Source organism: Vicugna pacos, unplaced genomic scaffold (assembly GCF_048564905.1).
Source record: "Vicugna pacos unplaced genomic scaffold, VicPac4 scaffold_19, whole genome shotgun sequence".
Lineage (NCBI taxonomy): Eukaryota > Metazoa > Chordata > Mammalia > Artiodactyla > Camelidae > Vicugna > Vicugna pacos.
In genome coordinates this window covers 55,995,027-56,008,888 of record NW_027328740.1, presented here as the reverse complement: position 1 = coordinate 56,008,888, position 13,862 = coordinate 55,995,027, and the positions used below count along the sequence as shown (strand labels likewise).

At 38.1% G+C, this 13,862-nt stretch overlaps 1 protein-coding gene and 1 pseudogene across 2 annotated transcripts; both read right to left on the bottom strand.

Annotated features, from left to right (window-relative positions):
• Window positions 1–2,667: 2,667 nt before the first annotated feature.
• LOC102529606 (olfactory receptor 5AP2-like) lies at window positions 2,668–3,608 on the bottom strand (annotated as a pseudogene).
• Window positions 3,609–9,150: 5,542 nt separating this feature from the next.
• LOC140693329 (olfactory receptor 5AP2-like) lies at window positions 9,151–12,978 on the bottom strand. 2 transcript variants are annotated; one of them, XM_072957263.1, is made up of 2 exons: window positions 12,967–12,978; window positions 9,151–10,071 (listed from the first exon to the last, which is right to left on the bottom strand). In XM_072957263.1, the coding sequence occupies exons 1-2, from the start codon at window positions 12,976–12,978 to the stop codon at window positions 9,151–9,153; spliced, it is 933 nt and encodes a 310-aa protein (XP_072813364.1). The 2 variants fall into 2 exon arrangements, with proteins under 2 accessions (XP_072813364.1, XP_072813363.1); XM_072957262.1 differs by lacking the exon at window positions 12,967–12,978 and having other exon boundaries at window positions 9,151–10,104.
• Window positions 12,979–13,862: the final 884 nt, after the last annotated feature.

Here is a 13,862-nt window from a genome sequence, read left to right as displayed (position 1 = left end):
ATTAAATAATTCACACTATCTAATTTTAAGAGTTAACAAGAAACTACAGTACTCAAAACAATGTGCAGATCCAAAGATAGCAAACAGATTAAAGATACAGAATAGAAAATCCAGTAATATGTCCACTCATATATAGTGAATGGATTTTAGAACAAAAGTATAAATGTATTTCAATGGAGAATGTTATTGGAATAATTGATATCTATATAGAAAAAAATTAACTTCAATCCCTATATCACCATAATCAAATATTTCTATATTAATTTGATGTGAATCATAAGACTAAATGTAAATGCTATGTCTACAAGTTGTCTTGGGAAAGGAAAAATAGAAGAAAGTCTTTATAATCATGAGGTTATCAAAAATTTCTTAGGAAGGACAGAAAAAGCATTAATTTTGACACAAAAAATATTGTGACACAAAAAATTACTACTATAATAGCTTCAGGGCACCACAAACTGTTCCCACATAAGTAAAATTAATCAATATTGTATGTGCTCCGACTTCTCCACTAACCAGTATTCCCCATCTCCTTCCCTCTACTAGGGCTTCCCATTCCTTGAGAAACAATATTGGAATTAAGTTAGCTAATAACCCTACAATAACACCAGACCCAGAAGATCTAGCTAAAGTAATTAATGAGGACGACTATACTAAACAACAGATTTTCAGTGTAGATGAAACATCCTTATATTGGAAGATATCAGCTAGAACTTTCCTGGTTAGAGAGAAGTCTCTGGCTTAAAAGTGTCAAATGACAGTATACACAAGATCTTATGGTAGCTCACAGAGAAAAAATGTGACAATGAATATATATGTGTTCATGTATAACTGAAAAATTGTGCTCTACACTGGAATTTGACACAACATTGTAAAATGATTATAAATCAATAAAAAATTAAAAAAAAACAAAAAGTGTCATGTGACAGGCTGACTTCCTTGTTAGAGATTAATATAGCTTGTGACTTAAAATTGAAGCCAATGCTTATTCACCATTCCAAAAGTCATAGGGCCCTTAAGAAGTACACAAAATCTACTCTACCTGTGCTCTATAAATGAAACAATAAAGCCTGGAGGGCAGCACATCGCTTTACAGTGTGGTTTCTGACTATTTTAAGCCCATTGCTGTGATCTACTGTTCAGAGAAAAAACTTTTTTTTCAAAATATGATTACTCAGCAATGTTGCACCTGGTCACTCAAGAACTCTGATGGAGATGTACAACAAGATTAATTTGTTTTTAATGCCTGCTAACACAACATCCTTTCTGCAGTCCAAGGATCAAGGAGTCATTTTGACTTTCATGTCTTATTGTTTAAGAAACACATTTTGTAAGGTTATGGCTGCCATCAGTAGTGATTCCTCTGATGGATCTGGGCAAAGGAAACTGAAAATCTTCTGGAAAGGATTCTCCATTCTGGAGGCCATTAATAACATTTTTGATTCTTGGGAAGATGTCAAAATATCAACACTAGCAGGAGTTTGGAAAACATGGATCCCAACCTTCAAGGGATCCACAAGTCTGAGGGGTTCAAGATTACAGTGGAGGAATAACTGCAGATGTGGTGGAAACAGCAAGAGAACTGGAATTAGAAGTAGAGCCTGAAGGTGGGACTGAGTTGTTACAACTTTATGATCAGAATTTAATGGATGAGGAGCTGCTTCTCATGGATGAGCAAAGCAAGTGGTTTCTTGAGATAAAATCTACTCTTGGTAAAGATGCTGTGAAGACTGTTGAAATGAGAGCTAAGAATTTAGAATATTACGTGAACTTAGTTGAAACAGCAGTGGCAGAGTTTTTGAGGACTGACTACAATTTTGAAGGAAGCTCTACTGTGGATAAAATGCTATGGAACAGGATTGCATGCTACAGAGAAATTGTTTGTGTAAGGAAGGATCAAATGATGTGACAAACTCCATTGTTGTCTCATTTTAAGAAATTGCCACCTAATATTCAGCAGCTGCCATCCTTATCAGTCAGCAATCATCAACATGGAGGCAATACTTTCCTCCAGCAATAAAATATGACTCACTGAAGGCTCAGATGATGTTTCACAGTTTTTCCAAATAAAATATTTTTAACTAAGGTATGTACATTGTTTCTTAAAGACATAATGCTATTGCACACCTAATAGACTATAGTATAAATGTAACTCTTACATGCATTGGGAAACCACAAAAAAATGTGATTTGTTTTATTGTGATATTCACTTTATTAGAGTAGTCTTGAACCAAACCCACAATATCTCTGAGGTATGCCAGTACTGGGTTTTATACCTCTGAACAGGGAGTTGAAATGGGATATTTGGTTATTTTCAAGCATGTAAGCTCTGTGGAATAAGTGGGATTTATGCAGAGTGACCATATTCCCCAGGATGCCTGAGACATTTGGTCCAACTCTGCTATCAGATAAAAAGCCTCACTGGGGGATGTCACAGCTCAGGGATAAAGCACCTACCCATCATGCACGAGGTCTTGGGTTCAATCCCCACTACCTCCAGAGGTTAAAAAATTAATAAATAAACCTAATTACCTCCCCCAAAAAATAAAAAGGAAAAGAAAAATTTAAAAAGCCTCACTACAGAATGAAATGGATCCAGGGTGAATGGAAGTGGACTGGTCATTTCTAAGTTACCTCCAAGTCCTAAAATCCCATGCTTTGATGATTCTAAGTACAGAGGCAAAAAGAGGTTGTTTTAAAATTTTTACCTAAGGAAATTTTGACTTTCTTGTTTCTCAGACTATAGATGAGAGGTTTTAACATGGGGATGACCCCTGCATAAAACACAGACACCACTTTGTCTTTGTCCATCACATAGCTGGGGCTGGGTTGCAGATACATGAACAGGATTGTGCCAAAAAAGATGGTGACCACCATCAAGTGGGAAGCACAGGTGGAGAAGGCTTCGTACCTCCTGTTCACTGGATGGATCCTCAAGATGGCCATGAGGATGTAGAGATAAGAAGTGAGAATAGTCAGGAGGCAGCTCTCAGTTCATTAAAACTGGAAAAAGCAAAAATGAGAACTTCATGGACATGTGTGTCAGAACAAGAGAGTTTCAGGACAGGTGGAATGTCACAGAAAAAGTGGTTGATGACATTTGAGTGGCAGAAAGATAGTTGGAAGGTAAGGCCAGTGTGAATGGCAGCATTTATAAAGCCTGCAAAATATGTGGCCAATACCAGCATGATATTAAGATGGGGGGGCATAGTGACTGTGTAAAAAAGAGGCTAGCAGATGGCCACATAACAGTCATAGGCCATCACGCTCAACAGGAAGCCCTCAATGCCAGCAAAAGAACCAAAAAAGAAGAACTGAGTGACACATTCATTGAATGAAATAACTGGGATGTCCACCCAGAAATTTACTAGCCTATTAGGGGCAATGACAGAAGAATAACAGAAGTCAACAAGGGGCAGATTGCTGAGGAAAAAGTACATGGACGTGTGGAGATGTGAGTCAATCTTGATTAACAGGATCATGCCAAGATTTCCAAGCACAGTGATCATATAGATGACTAGAAATACCATAAAAAGAAGAAACTGTAGGTCTGAATGATTACTGAATCCCCAGGGAATAAATTTAGTCACTGTTGAATGGTTGCTCATACTTTTGTCTCTGAATAGATGATTCATTTGCTGAGATAAGAAACCAAGGAAATAAATTACACAAAAATATCAGGGGAATCAAACAGCTTGTTTTTTGCTGTAGGTAAGGTTATTTCCAAGATGTCCTAAGAACATGAAAAAACCTCTTTTCTTTTTTACTATCAAAAAACAACAACAAAACAAGGTAACTAAACACTAAAGTAACTTACTTTATTTAAAAATGAATATTTATGCTCATGTTTGTGTGAAGGCTTTGATAGTCTATCTTTCTATATCCTAACCTACTCCTCAAATTTTATCTCCTCCCCTCTTGATCATACTACCTTCACTACCTGTCATCCAATTCCTCTGCATTCCTCTTGCAATTAAATGTATGATACAGTTGAATAGACCTGCTGTATCCAGTTCTATTTTTCCTGTTTTCTCCTAAACCCACTCTAATCAGGCTTTCATCCCATCACTCCACAGAAACTGATCTCTTCAAAGTCATCAGGAGTCTTTATGTTGCCAAATCCAGTGGTCAATTCTCAGCCATCGTTTTGATCTATCCATAACATTGGGCAGAGGTGATGGCTAACTACACCTTGAAAAAGTTCCTTCTTTTCCAGGACACCAGACTCTGAGTGTCCCTCTTACCATGTGGTTGTTCCTTCTCAGTCTTCATTTATTCCTCTTCTTTTCTCTGACTCTTAAGGTTGGAGTCACTCAGAACTCACATCTTGACCCTCTTCTCTGTCCTGCTTACACTCTACCTTGTTGATCTTACTCAGTCTCATGACTTTAAATTCTGCCTACGTACTTACAACTCCTGAATGTACGTATTTAACCCTGACCTCTTTTCCAAACTCAACTTACAATTTAGTTGCTTACTCATGTCTCCACATTAATATTGAATAGTGGCTCAACATGACCCAAATCTGATTTGCTCATGACCTCCTTAAATGTATTCCAAGTATAGCATTCCCTGTCTCAAGTCAGTGACAGCTCTCCACTCATATTTGTCCAAATAAAATTAAATATAAATAAATAAATACTAGAGAAATCATTCTTTCTTCTTTCCCACACACTCTATAATCAGTCTCTAAGATAATTATATTGTCCCTACCTTCAAGATATCTATATCAAGAATCCAACAACCTCCTACCACCTCCATTCCTATCGTGAAGGCTCAAGCCAACATCATCTTCCACCTACATAACTACAATAGTCTTTTGACTGATCTTTCTATCCCTAAACTTGGCTAAAATATTATCCTGTAAAATACCACTTTTAAAAATTTACAGCCATTTTATAAAGCTCTACTTTATGCATAATATACAAATACAATTTTTATATGAAACAAACATATAAATTGACATAAATGGAATATTAGCCTATACGATATATATGATCCTATATGTATGTGTATGTGTATACATATGTGTTTGTGTATATGTAGATAAAGGCTGAAAATTGCAGTCATTTTCTCAATGGGTGCATAAAAAGCATAAAATAATTTGCTCTTACACGCACACATGCCAGGTATTTTGGCGCTCCTTCTGCACAAAATTAATTAAATTTTCCTGCTTTATACACACACACAAATTCATACCACATATACATATATTCGCACACATATGCATGTATTCATATATGTATGTGTATGCACATGTTGAATATTTGAAAAAAAATCATCTGTTATTAGTCATCCTAAATTTCTCTCTTCTAAAAAAATCCAGGTTAGTTCAGTTGATACTATTAAATTCAGTGTTTCAAACATATTGCAATTAAGATATTTAATCTTAATTATTTGAATGTTTTTTGAGTCCTCCTGGAAAATTCTATACCTCAACACTTTGAAATAAATTAAATCATCTTATCTTTTGTCCTTAAAACAATATTCCCAAAGTAGTGGTGTCTATTTAGTTTAGTTTTATTTTTGGGGTATTGGAGGAATACAAGTTTTCTTCCTTACAATGTGAAATTCATAGCTTTGATGAAAATGAAAGTGGCATCACATATTCAGCTGTGGTAGAATTAAGGCATAGTTATGAAATTAAGCATGAGTAAAAGGAGTAGAAACAATGCTGCTTCTGAATCTGAGGCAGAAGGTCAGCCTATTAAGTTTGTGACAATGCTCTTGAGATTTAATCATCTCTGCAAAACAGGAAAAAGTCTGAAGCTTGAAATGTGCTAATCCAAAATTAAGACATTCATTTATTTTTCACTCAGATAATTGAACTACATTCTCCTCAATGAACCATCTATACTCTGGGGAGTAACTTAGGCATTGAGAGAAATACAAAATCACTTTTACAGTCTTGAGCCTCCATTGTGCACAACATTGAATTAAATGGTACAGGATTGATTAGATCCTGCCTCTAAATTTCAGAATTGCACTTAAAATAAAATGTCTACTCCTTTCTATTAGAATATAATTCACATCACACTCATTAATTCATTCAACAAATATTTAGTGAATGTGTTTTATGTAGCAGAAGAATCCTTGGTATTGATAGAGTAGTCAACAAAGTCAATCTTGTTTATTTCTTCATGCAGTTTTCAGTCTGGGGTGGGGGAAAACAGCTATTACAAAGTGATATGAAAAAAATAAAGTCCAAGGCCTATTTATCAGCTTTCTTTATTATTCCTTTTGTAAACCAAACAGGGTCTTGCCTCAGGGCCTTTGTATTCACTGTAATTATACATGTAAGGCTCTTCCACAGACATTCATGTGCTGCTCACCCTACTCAGGCCTTGCTCAAGTATCATTTCCACGGTGAGCTCATCTCTGACACAACCAGTCCCTATTCTCTTGCCTGCTTTAACTTCTTTAAAGCACCACTCACATCCATGTCACACACACACACACACACATAAATGCCTATGCACACATAAACACAAATTAAGTACAATTATGTCTTCCTCATTTGAATACAGGTTTCATGAAATGAGAAACTTTGTTTTCTCACCTGTATATCTTCAGTTTGTATTACATGCTGATTTTTCCACTAATAGTTTGTTGTTGTTGTTGTTGTTGTTGAGTGGAGTGGGGAGGTGTCTGGATCAAGGTGGCAGAGTAGGAAGATGCTGAGCTCACACCCTTCCACAGACACACCAAAACTACAACCACAGCAAAACACCTGTCTCTGAGAACGACCCGAAGACCAACAGAGCAGACTGCCTACAACTAAGGATATGGAGAAAAGGCTACATGGAGATGGGTGGAAATGGCAGAGTCATGGTCTGGTCAGAACCCACACTCTGGTGTGGAGAGCCAGAAGCAGGAGTGACATCACAACCTCAAAGGTCCAGTCGGAGGGGTGAGGGGTCTGGGACTTACATCTGGCTCCCCAGCATGGGGGCCCTACACTAGGAAGATGAGCCACCATAACATCTGTCTTTGAAAACCAGCAGGGCTGAGGTCTGGGAGAGCCAGAGGGCTGTGGGAAACTGAAATTTCATTCTTGAAGGGCTTGCAACAAACTCACTACTAAGTCCCAGTACAGAGGCAGCAGCTTGAAAAGTGTCGGAGACACATGAGAAGAAGATCCATTGATTAATTTTACAATATGTGCCAGAGAGGCAGGGATCTAGTGAAACTTTCCCTAGTAATGAAAGTGCTAGTTGGCACCTATTTTTTTCTCTCCCTCCACCTAGCTGGCTCAGTGCTGGCAGGACTGTTTCTGTCACTCTCCATCAACCTAACCAACAACACACACCCTTCCCCAGCATTCTCCTGAGGACCAGCTCACTCAAGCCCCCTACCATGGACAGGTTCTCTAATCCAGCTTCTGTTCCACCCCAGCTTGCAGGCAGCCCCATCCAGTACTAGCACCCTTCTTGGCTCCCATCCTGTCTCACCCACAGGTAACCCCAGCAGCACTGGCTCCCACCCAAAGATCAGCAATAGAAATTGGAATACTAAGGGTTTTCTCTAACTGCACTAAGTAGCTTAAGCGGAGGACATGGAGAAGTTAACGATTAAGTTTAACTGGTTGGGATTCAGATACATACATGAAGAAAATGTAGAACCATGGAATGGAAAGAGATTGAGAATGAGTCATTATATAATGGACCATGGCATCTCAGTTGGGCAATCAATGAAATATGGATATAGGAATAATGACAAAATATCACCTTTTTCTTTTTTAGATTGGTGAATAAGAAACATTTAAAGGCTAGATATTATACTGGAAGAGTTAGAATAAAAGGGAGCAGGGAGGAAGGTGCCAGCCATGATAGTTTTGAATATCTTTGAGAGAAACCATGGTTAGTAGTTGACAGAGGAAGCTGTAGGGAGACCAGAAAACTGTTCTGGGTGGATAGGATGAGTTATCTCTTCTTTTGTATTCTCTCAGAAGTTTTTCAGGGATGAGGTGGTCTTACCTGGAGCATGTGGCGCACTAGTGTTCTCTGCTCTTGTCTTCTGTAGATAGTGGGGCAAACAGAATTAGGAAATAGACATTTACCTGATTCCAAATCATTATTTAGTCCTTCTTCAGTATGCCATACTATCAAAGAAGTCTTTTTTTTCCCATTGCTGTAAGATTGACAGCCCCCAGCTTTATAATAATAAGCTATAGATAGATAAGTTAATTTGATAAATGTTTATTGAAAACTATCTAAACTTTGACAAGGCTAGACATAAAATTTTAAAGTACTTTAACTTTGAGATTACTACCCTCAAAATATTCCAATTCACAAAGTCAGTAAAATATTCCCCTGCTATTGGTGTGGTATCCATGTTACTATAAGACCCGGTAACACTCTTTCTTGTGTATTGTTTGGTACTCCTGACATTCATGTGAGGGGAATAGTGTCACTATTTATAATGGATGCTGAGATACAGTGTCCAGATTTGCCTTTCAGGGTTGAAGTATTTATTCCCCCAGCTTCTAAGTGTATTGGCAACTGATATCTCACAGCTGAGTTCCATTCTGAGTAATCTTTGCTGCATGGAATTGTCATGCCCAAGACTGTACCCCCTTCCAGTGGGGGACCCATATCCAAAACTGGTCATTGTGGCATTACAAATACCTGGCCCCTTTTTGACAATTTGGAATATATCTAAAGGATCATCTCAACCCCAGAGTTCTATGTGGAATTGGCTAGGCACTCTGTTGTGACTTCATCACAATTCAACTTCTACCCAACCCTGATTTTCCTACTCCCTTACACATACTATTCCTGGGAACACTTTCCAATCAACTCCCTGCATGCAAGTATCTGTCTCACAGTCTGTTTGCCCAGGTCCCAATCAAAGACACCAATATTTGTAAATAATAAAACTGAGAGTGAAAAAAGCTAAATATTGGCATTGAGACTTAGGCCCAGGTCAGCCAATTCCAAGTATTGATACTTTACCAGACACCATGCCCCCCACTATGTTGATTCATCCTATAAGCCCATGAATACACATTTAAGACACCAAGAGATTAAGAAGCATACCTCACTTTAAACAATCTACCTTAACACAGAAAAACAGCTTAAGCAATCTGACGATACAATTAATATGAAAACATATTTTCTTCTACGTAACAAGGTGATGTGTAATATGGCTTTACAGTATCTGTTTCTGTAAGATCTTCTGAAGGGCCCCTTTGACATCCTTATTTTTCAAACTGTATATTAGAGGATTTAGCATAGGGATCACTACTGTATAAAAGACAGAGACAATCTTGTCCTGCTCCATTGAGTAGCTAGATGTAGGGCGCAAGTACATGAAGAGAATTGTCCCAAAGAATATGGTGACAGCCATGAGATGAGAGGCACAGGTGGAGAAGGCTTTCTGCCTACCCTCTAATGAGGGCATCCTCAAGATGGCAATGAGGATACACAAGTAGGAAACAAGGACAATCACAACACAACTGATGACATTAAAACTGGAGAAAGCCATGGTCACGATGCCATTGATGTGGGTGTCAGAGCAAGAGAGTTTGAGCAGGGGTGGAGAGTCACAGTAGAAGTGGTTGATCTTACTGGAGCCACAAAAGGATAATCTAAAAGTTATTCCCGTGTGTATGGCTGCATTCCCAAAGCCTGCTAGGAATGAGGTAGTCACTAGCAAGGAGCAGATTCTCCCAGACATGAGAACTGGATACAGCAGAGGGTTCCAAATGGCTGCATAGCGGTCATATGCCATCATGGCTAACAGGAAGCATTCAGTCCCCAAGAAGGAGCCAAAGAAGTAAAACTGGGCAGCACATCCATTAAAAGAAATGGTCTTATTTTCAGACATGAGGTTCACAAGCATCTTAGGAGTAACAGAAGAAGAGTAAGAGGCATCAACAAAGGAGAGGCTGCTGAGAAAGAAGTACATGGGGGTGTGGAGACAGGGATCAATCTTAATTATCACAATCATCCCCAAATTACCCACCATGGTTGCCGTATAGATGAACAGAAACAATCCAAAGAGGACAACTTGTAGATCTGGATTGTCTGAGAGTCCTAAGAGGATAAATTCTGTCACTTCTGTTTGATTCTCACCTTGGATCTCTTTCATATGCCTGATCATCTGAGCTACAGTAAGAGAGAAGTGGAACATGGCATTTGGTCAGATGGATACATGACAGAGCTATAAACATCATTTTACTGGTATGTACACATGCAAATTCTAACAGAAGAGAGCAAAGTGAAAAACTTACTATGAAGTGTGTTGGACTTGATGCCAAGTCAAAAGACATGAAAAGACAGTTGAGTTCTAGGTTTGTTGCACACTAAGAAATGACCCTGACATGAGTGACTTAATATCCATTAACCAAGGTCACTTCTGGCATTAACTATTTATTGGGTAATTGCAGGAACTTATCCTTTAGATGCATCATTATTTATGATAAATAAAGTGATATATTAATATACCATTTAGACACAACTTCTAGAAAAAAAAAGATCAAAATGTATTCAGGCCACTGATTATTCCTCCACACTACTAATGGAATGTATACAAAATATTGAAAGTTAGTAAAATTAATAAACATCACTAAACAATAATAAGTCACTAAACTAAATAATAATAATAATAATAATAATAATAATAATAATAATAATAATAATAATAATAATAAAGAAGTTTGAACTTCCTGGGCCTGGGAGAAATTTTAAAAACTGAAGTCCAAGCCAGAAGACAGTTCCCATACAGCTAGCATGGCTCTGACCCTACCCTAATTTCCCAGTATCAGCATTTACAGAAAAAAAAAAAAGTTAAATAAATATTGAGCATTTTGGATAGTTGCCTTCAATATCTAGAGAATCAAGTTGTAAGAATGAGTAGACATCCCACATGAAAGTAATAGATCAGATACAGCAATGAAAACTCCTACGTAACACCCAGATTCACAGAATCACCACAGAACCAGAACACATCACCACCAGCATGTGGAATATTCCACTGTATTCATTCTGGGGAATAATTTTACACTAGGTTGTCTAACTGGAACTAAAATTCACCCCTTGCAGAGTGTAATGAAGTGAAATCATGGACTAAAGAAAAAAGAAAGATACAAGGAAAAAGATGAAAGAATGAAAGAAAGAAAGGATGGAGGGAGGAAAGGAGGGAGGAGGGAAAAAAGAAGGAAGGAAGGAAGGAAGGAAGGAAGGAAGGAAGGAAGGAAGGAAGGAAGGAAGGAAGGAAGGAAAATCAAAATAGATGTCCAGCTTAGATCTCTCAAGTAAAATTTAGGCAACAGCTCCAGGGGAATTCTTCTCCATTTCCAGCCTAACTCCCTACCTCAATGACCTCAAATTATTAAACAGTAGATAAAATGGTGCTAATCTAGCTGTCAAATTATAGCTTAAAGTATTAAATCATTTATCATTTACAGCAGGAATTTATTTGATACTGTCTCAAATTTAAATGTGGGATCAAAGTAACCCACTATGTGGGCTAACATCAGAGCTAAAGGATCTACTGAGCACAGTTGGGGAGAAGGCTCACAGACACTGCCACACACAGAAGTGCCTATTCGCACTCTGCTCCACCTGCTTCCCCCTTGGGTAGGGGCTAAGTGCCCTCACCAGCAACAGAACCTGGCATGTTTGTACAGTGTTACAGTACTTTTCAAAGTGTCATTGCACTCATTATCTAATCTAGGCCTCACCACAGACCAGTGAGGGGGATACACATGAGTCTAGGAGTGTTAATAAGATGACCTTCTGTTAGGGGAGGTCAATGAAGTAGAGGAGCGAATCAGCGGTGAACCCTGGGTGTCTATTATTTTTAACATTTTTTATTGATTTATAATCATTTTACAATGTTGTGTCAAATTCCAGTGTTCAGCACAATTTTTCAGTCATACATGGACATATACACACTCATTGTCACATTTTTTTCTCTGTGAGCTACCATAACATTTTGAACCCTGGGTGTCTTGATGGCCACATTATTTGTTCCCCAACACTACCTTGTCTCCTTTCAGATTTCCCTGGACAGAGGTGCAGCCTAGTCCTCTTCCTTGGAAAACGCTTGCTGTTTGAATTTCAAAGAAGAGCAGAAAGAATTAGAAAAAAGGAATAGATCTTTTCCTCTCATCTTCAACCAGAAAATTTCCCTCTGAGTACCTTTCTCTCAGAAATAGTAAAAAGAATAAAATGCCCCAGACATTGCGTGTGTGCTAGACACACAAAGAAAGGCGAAGATGGGTAACAATAACAAGTACTGAACTGTGCTGAGCATTTCCCATGTTCCATAATCACCATGTTAAGTATTCTTCCTGCACTGTTTTATTTAAATCCTATGAGATAAGCAGTGTTGTAGTCCTCTTTGTGCACATGGGAGATGGGAGGCACAAAAGATTGGTGACCTTTGCCCAAAGTCCCAGAGATCACCTACAGATGTATAGCCAGCCAATGCAACACTTGAGGTGATTTATAAGGACCCCATCAGTGATGGATGTGAGCACTAATGCACAGAGCAATGGATATTGTAATTCTCAGAACCTTATTGATGCACTAGAACACACTTAGTTACACTGGGAGAAATCCATACACCTCCTGAAGAGAAAATACAGTTACAGTGGTTGAAAACTGTCTTTCTCAGAACTCACATTCATTAGATAGTATTTTTAGCAAAACACCACTTGTTTTACATCTAGTGCTGTGGATTACATGCTTTCATCTTTCCTCTATGCTAGCAAATGCATTTCCTGTTTTCTCTGAAACATTCCCCTTCCCCAGCCTGAGACTTTGCAGTCAAGCCTCTAGTCCAGAGATCCTTCAACTGGGTTGTCAATTTCTAGGAGTTTGTGAAAATATTAGTGAGATTTCCTGAGAATTGCTGGTGTTGAAAAGGTCTTGAAATCATATTATTTATCGATCCTTATAATCTTCCTAATGACAAATAAAATTTAATTAATAAAAATGGACAGAATATTTAACATACTTTCTTAGCCATTCGGTATTCTTGGAACTTTGGGTCTATGGGTAGATTGCAGAAATTAACAGGATATTAAATTTTTCCTCAGGTCAGTAAATTACATGGACAGAACTTTTTATATCATCTTCTTACCTTTGATCCTTTTGCTTGTTCTTGTCTAAGGCTTAAATTCATCAAAAAAAAAAAAGCAGAAAAAGAAAAACAAATGTTTTTCTTAGAGGAGGCAGTTACTCTAATTCTCCCAGGTTAAGCAACAGGCAGAGTTGGAATGGACTTTAGACATCATTTGTTACAGAGGTAAGAAAACTGAAATGCTTTATACCTTCCCTTTCATAAGAGAGTTGCACCTGCATTCAGCAGAGATTGAGTTTTTTCTCCTTCATTTTTCCTTAAACTTTCCCAATCTGTTATGTCATGGTAAACACAATTCAAAACACAGAAAACATTGCTGCGTTACAGCTGTGATATTGTTTGTGGTTATTTCCGGTTGCAGAGGCTCTGGACCAGAGTCTGGAGAGGGCATCCTGACTTATTTTAAGTAGGAGGCACTTCTTGTTCTTTGGTCTCTGTGGACTTCATCCCTCACGTCACCTCATTTTGATCTAGTTGTTTTTGTTTCCCTCTGAATCTAAGGAAAACACATGTCTTTCCATATTTCTCTCCTTTACCCTCAGGACACCTGGGCCCAGTGGAAAAATGAATTTTCAGTCCCGTATTCCAAACAATTATTTAATGTTCATTTTCTGTCTCTTCTAATAGTTGGTGGCCTGGTCCCCTTAGATGCATTGAAAGAATCAAAAGCAGAGCAGGTTTGCTCAGCCTTTGGTCTTGCCTTCTCTAAGGACTTCGAGTACAGATAAGAAGTTATGCTGCCTGAATCACAGTGAGGGGCAAACTGGAGG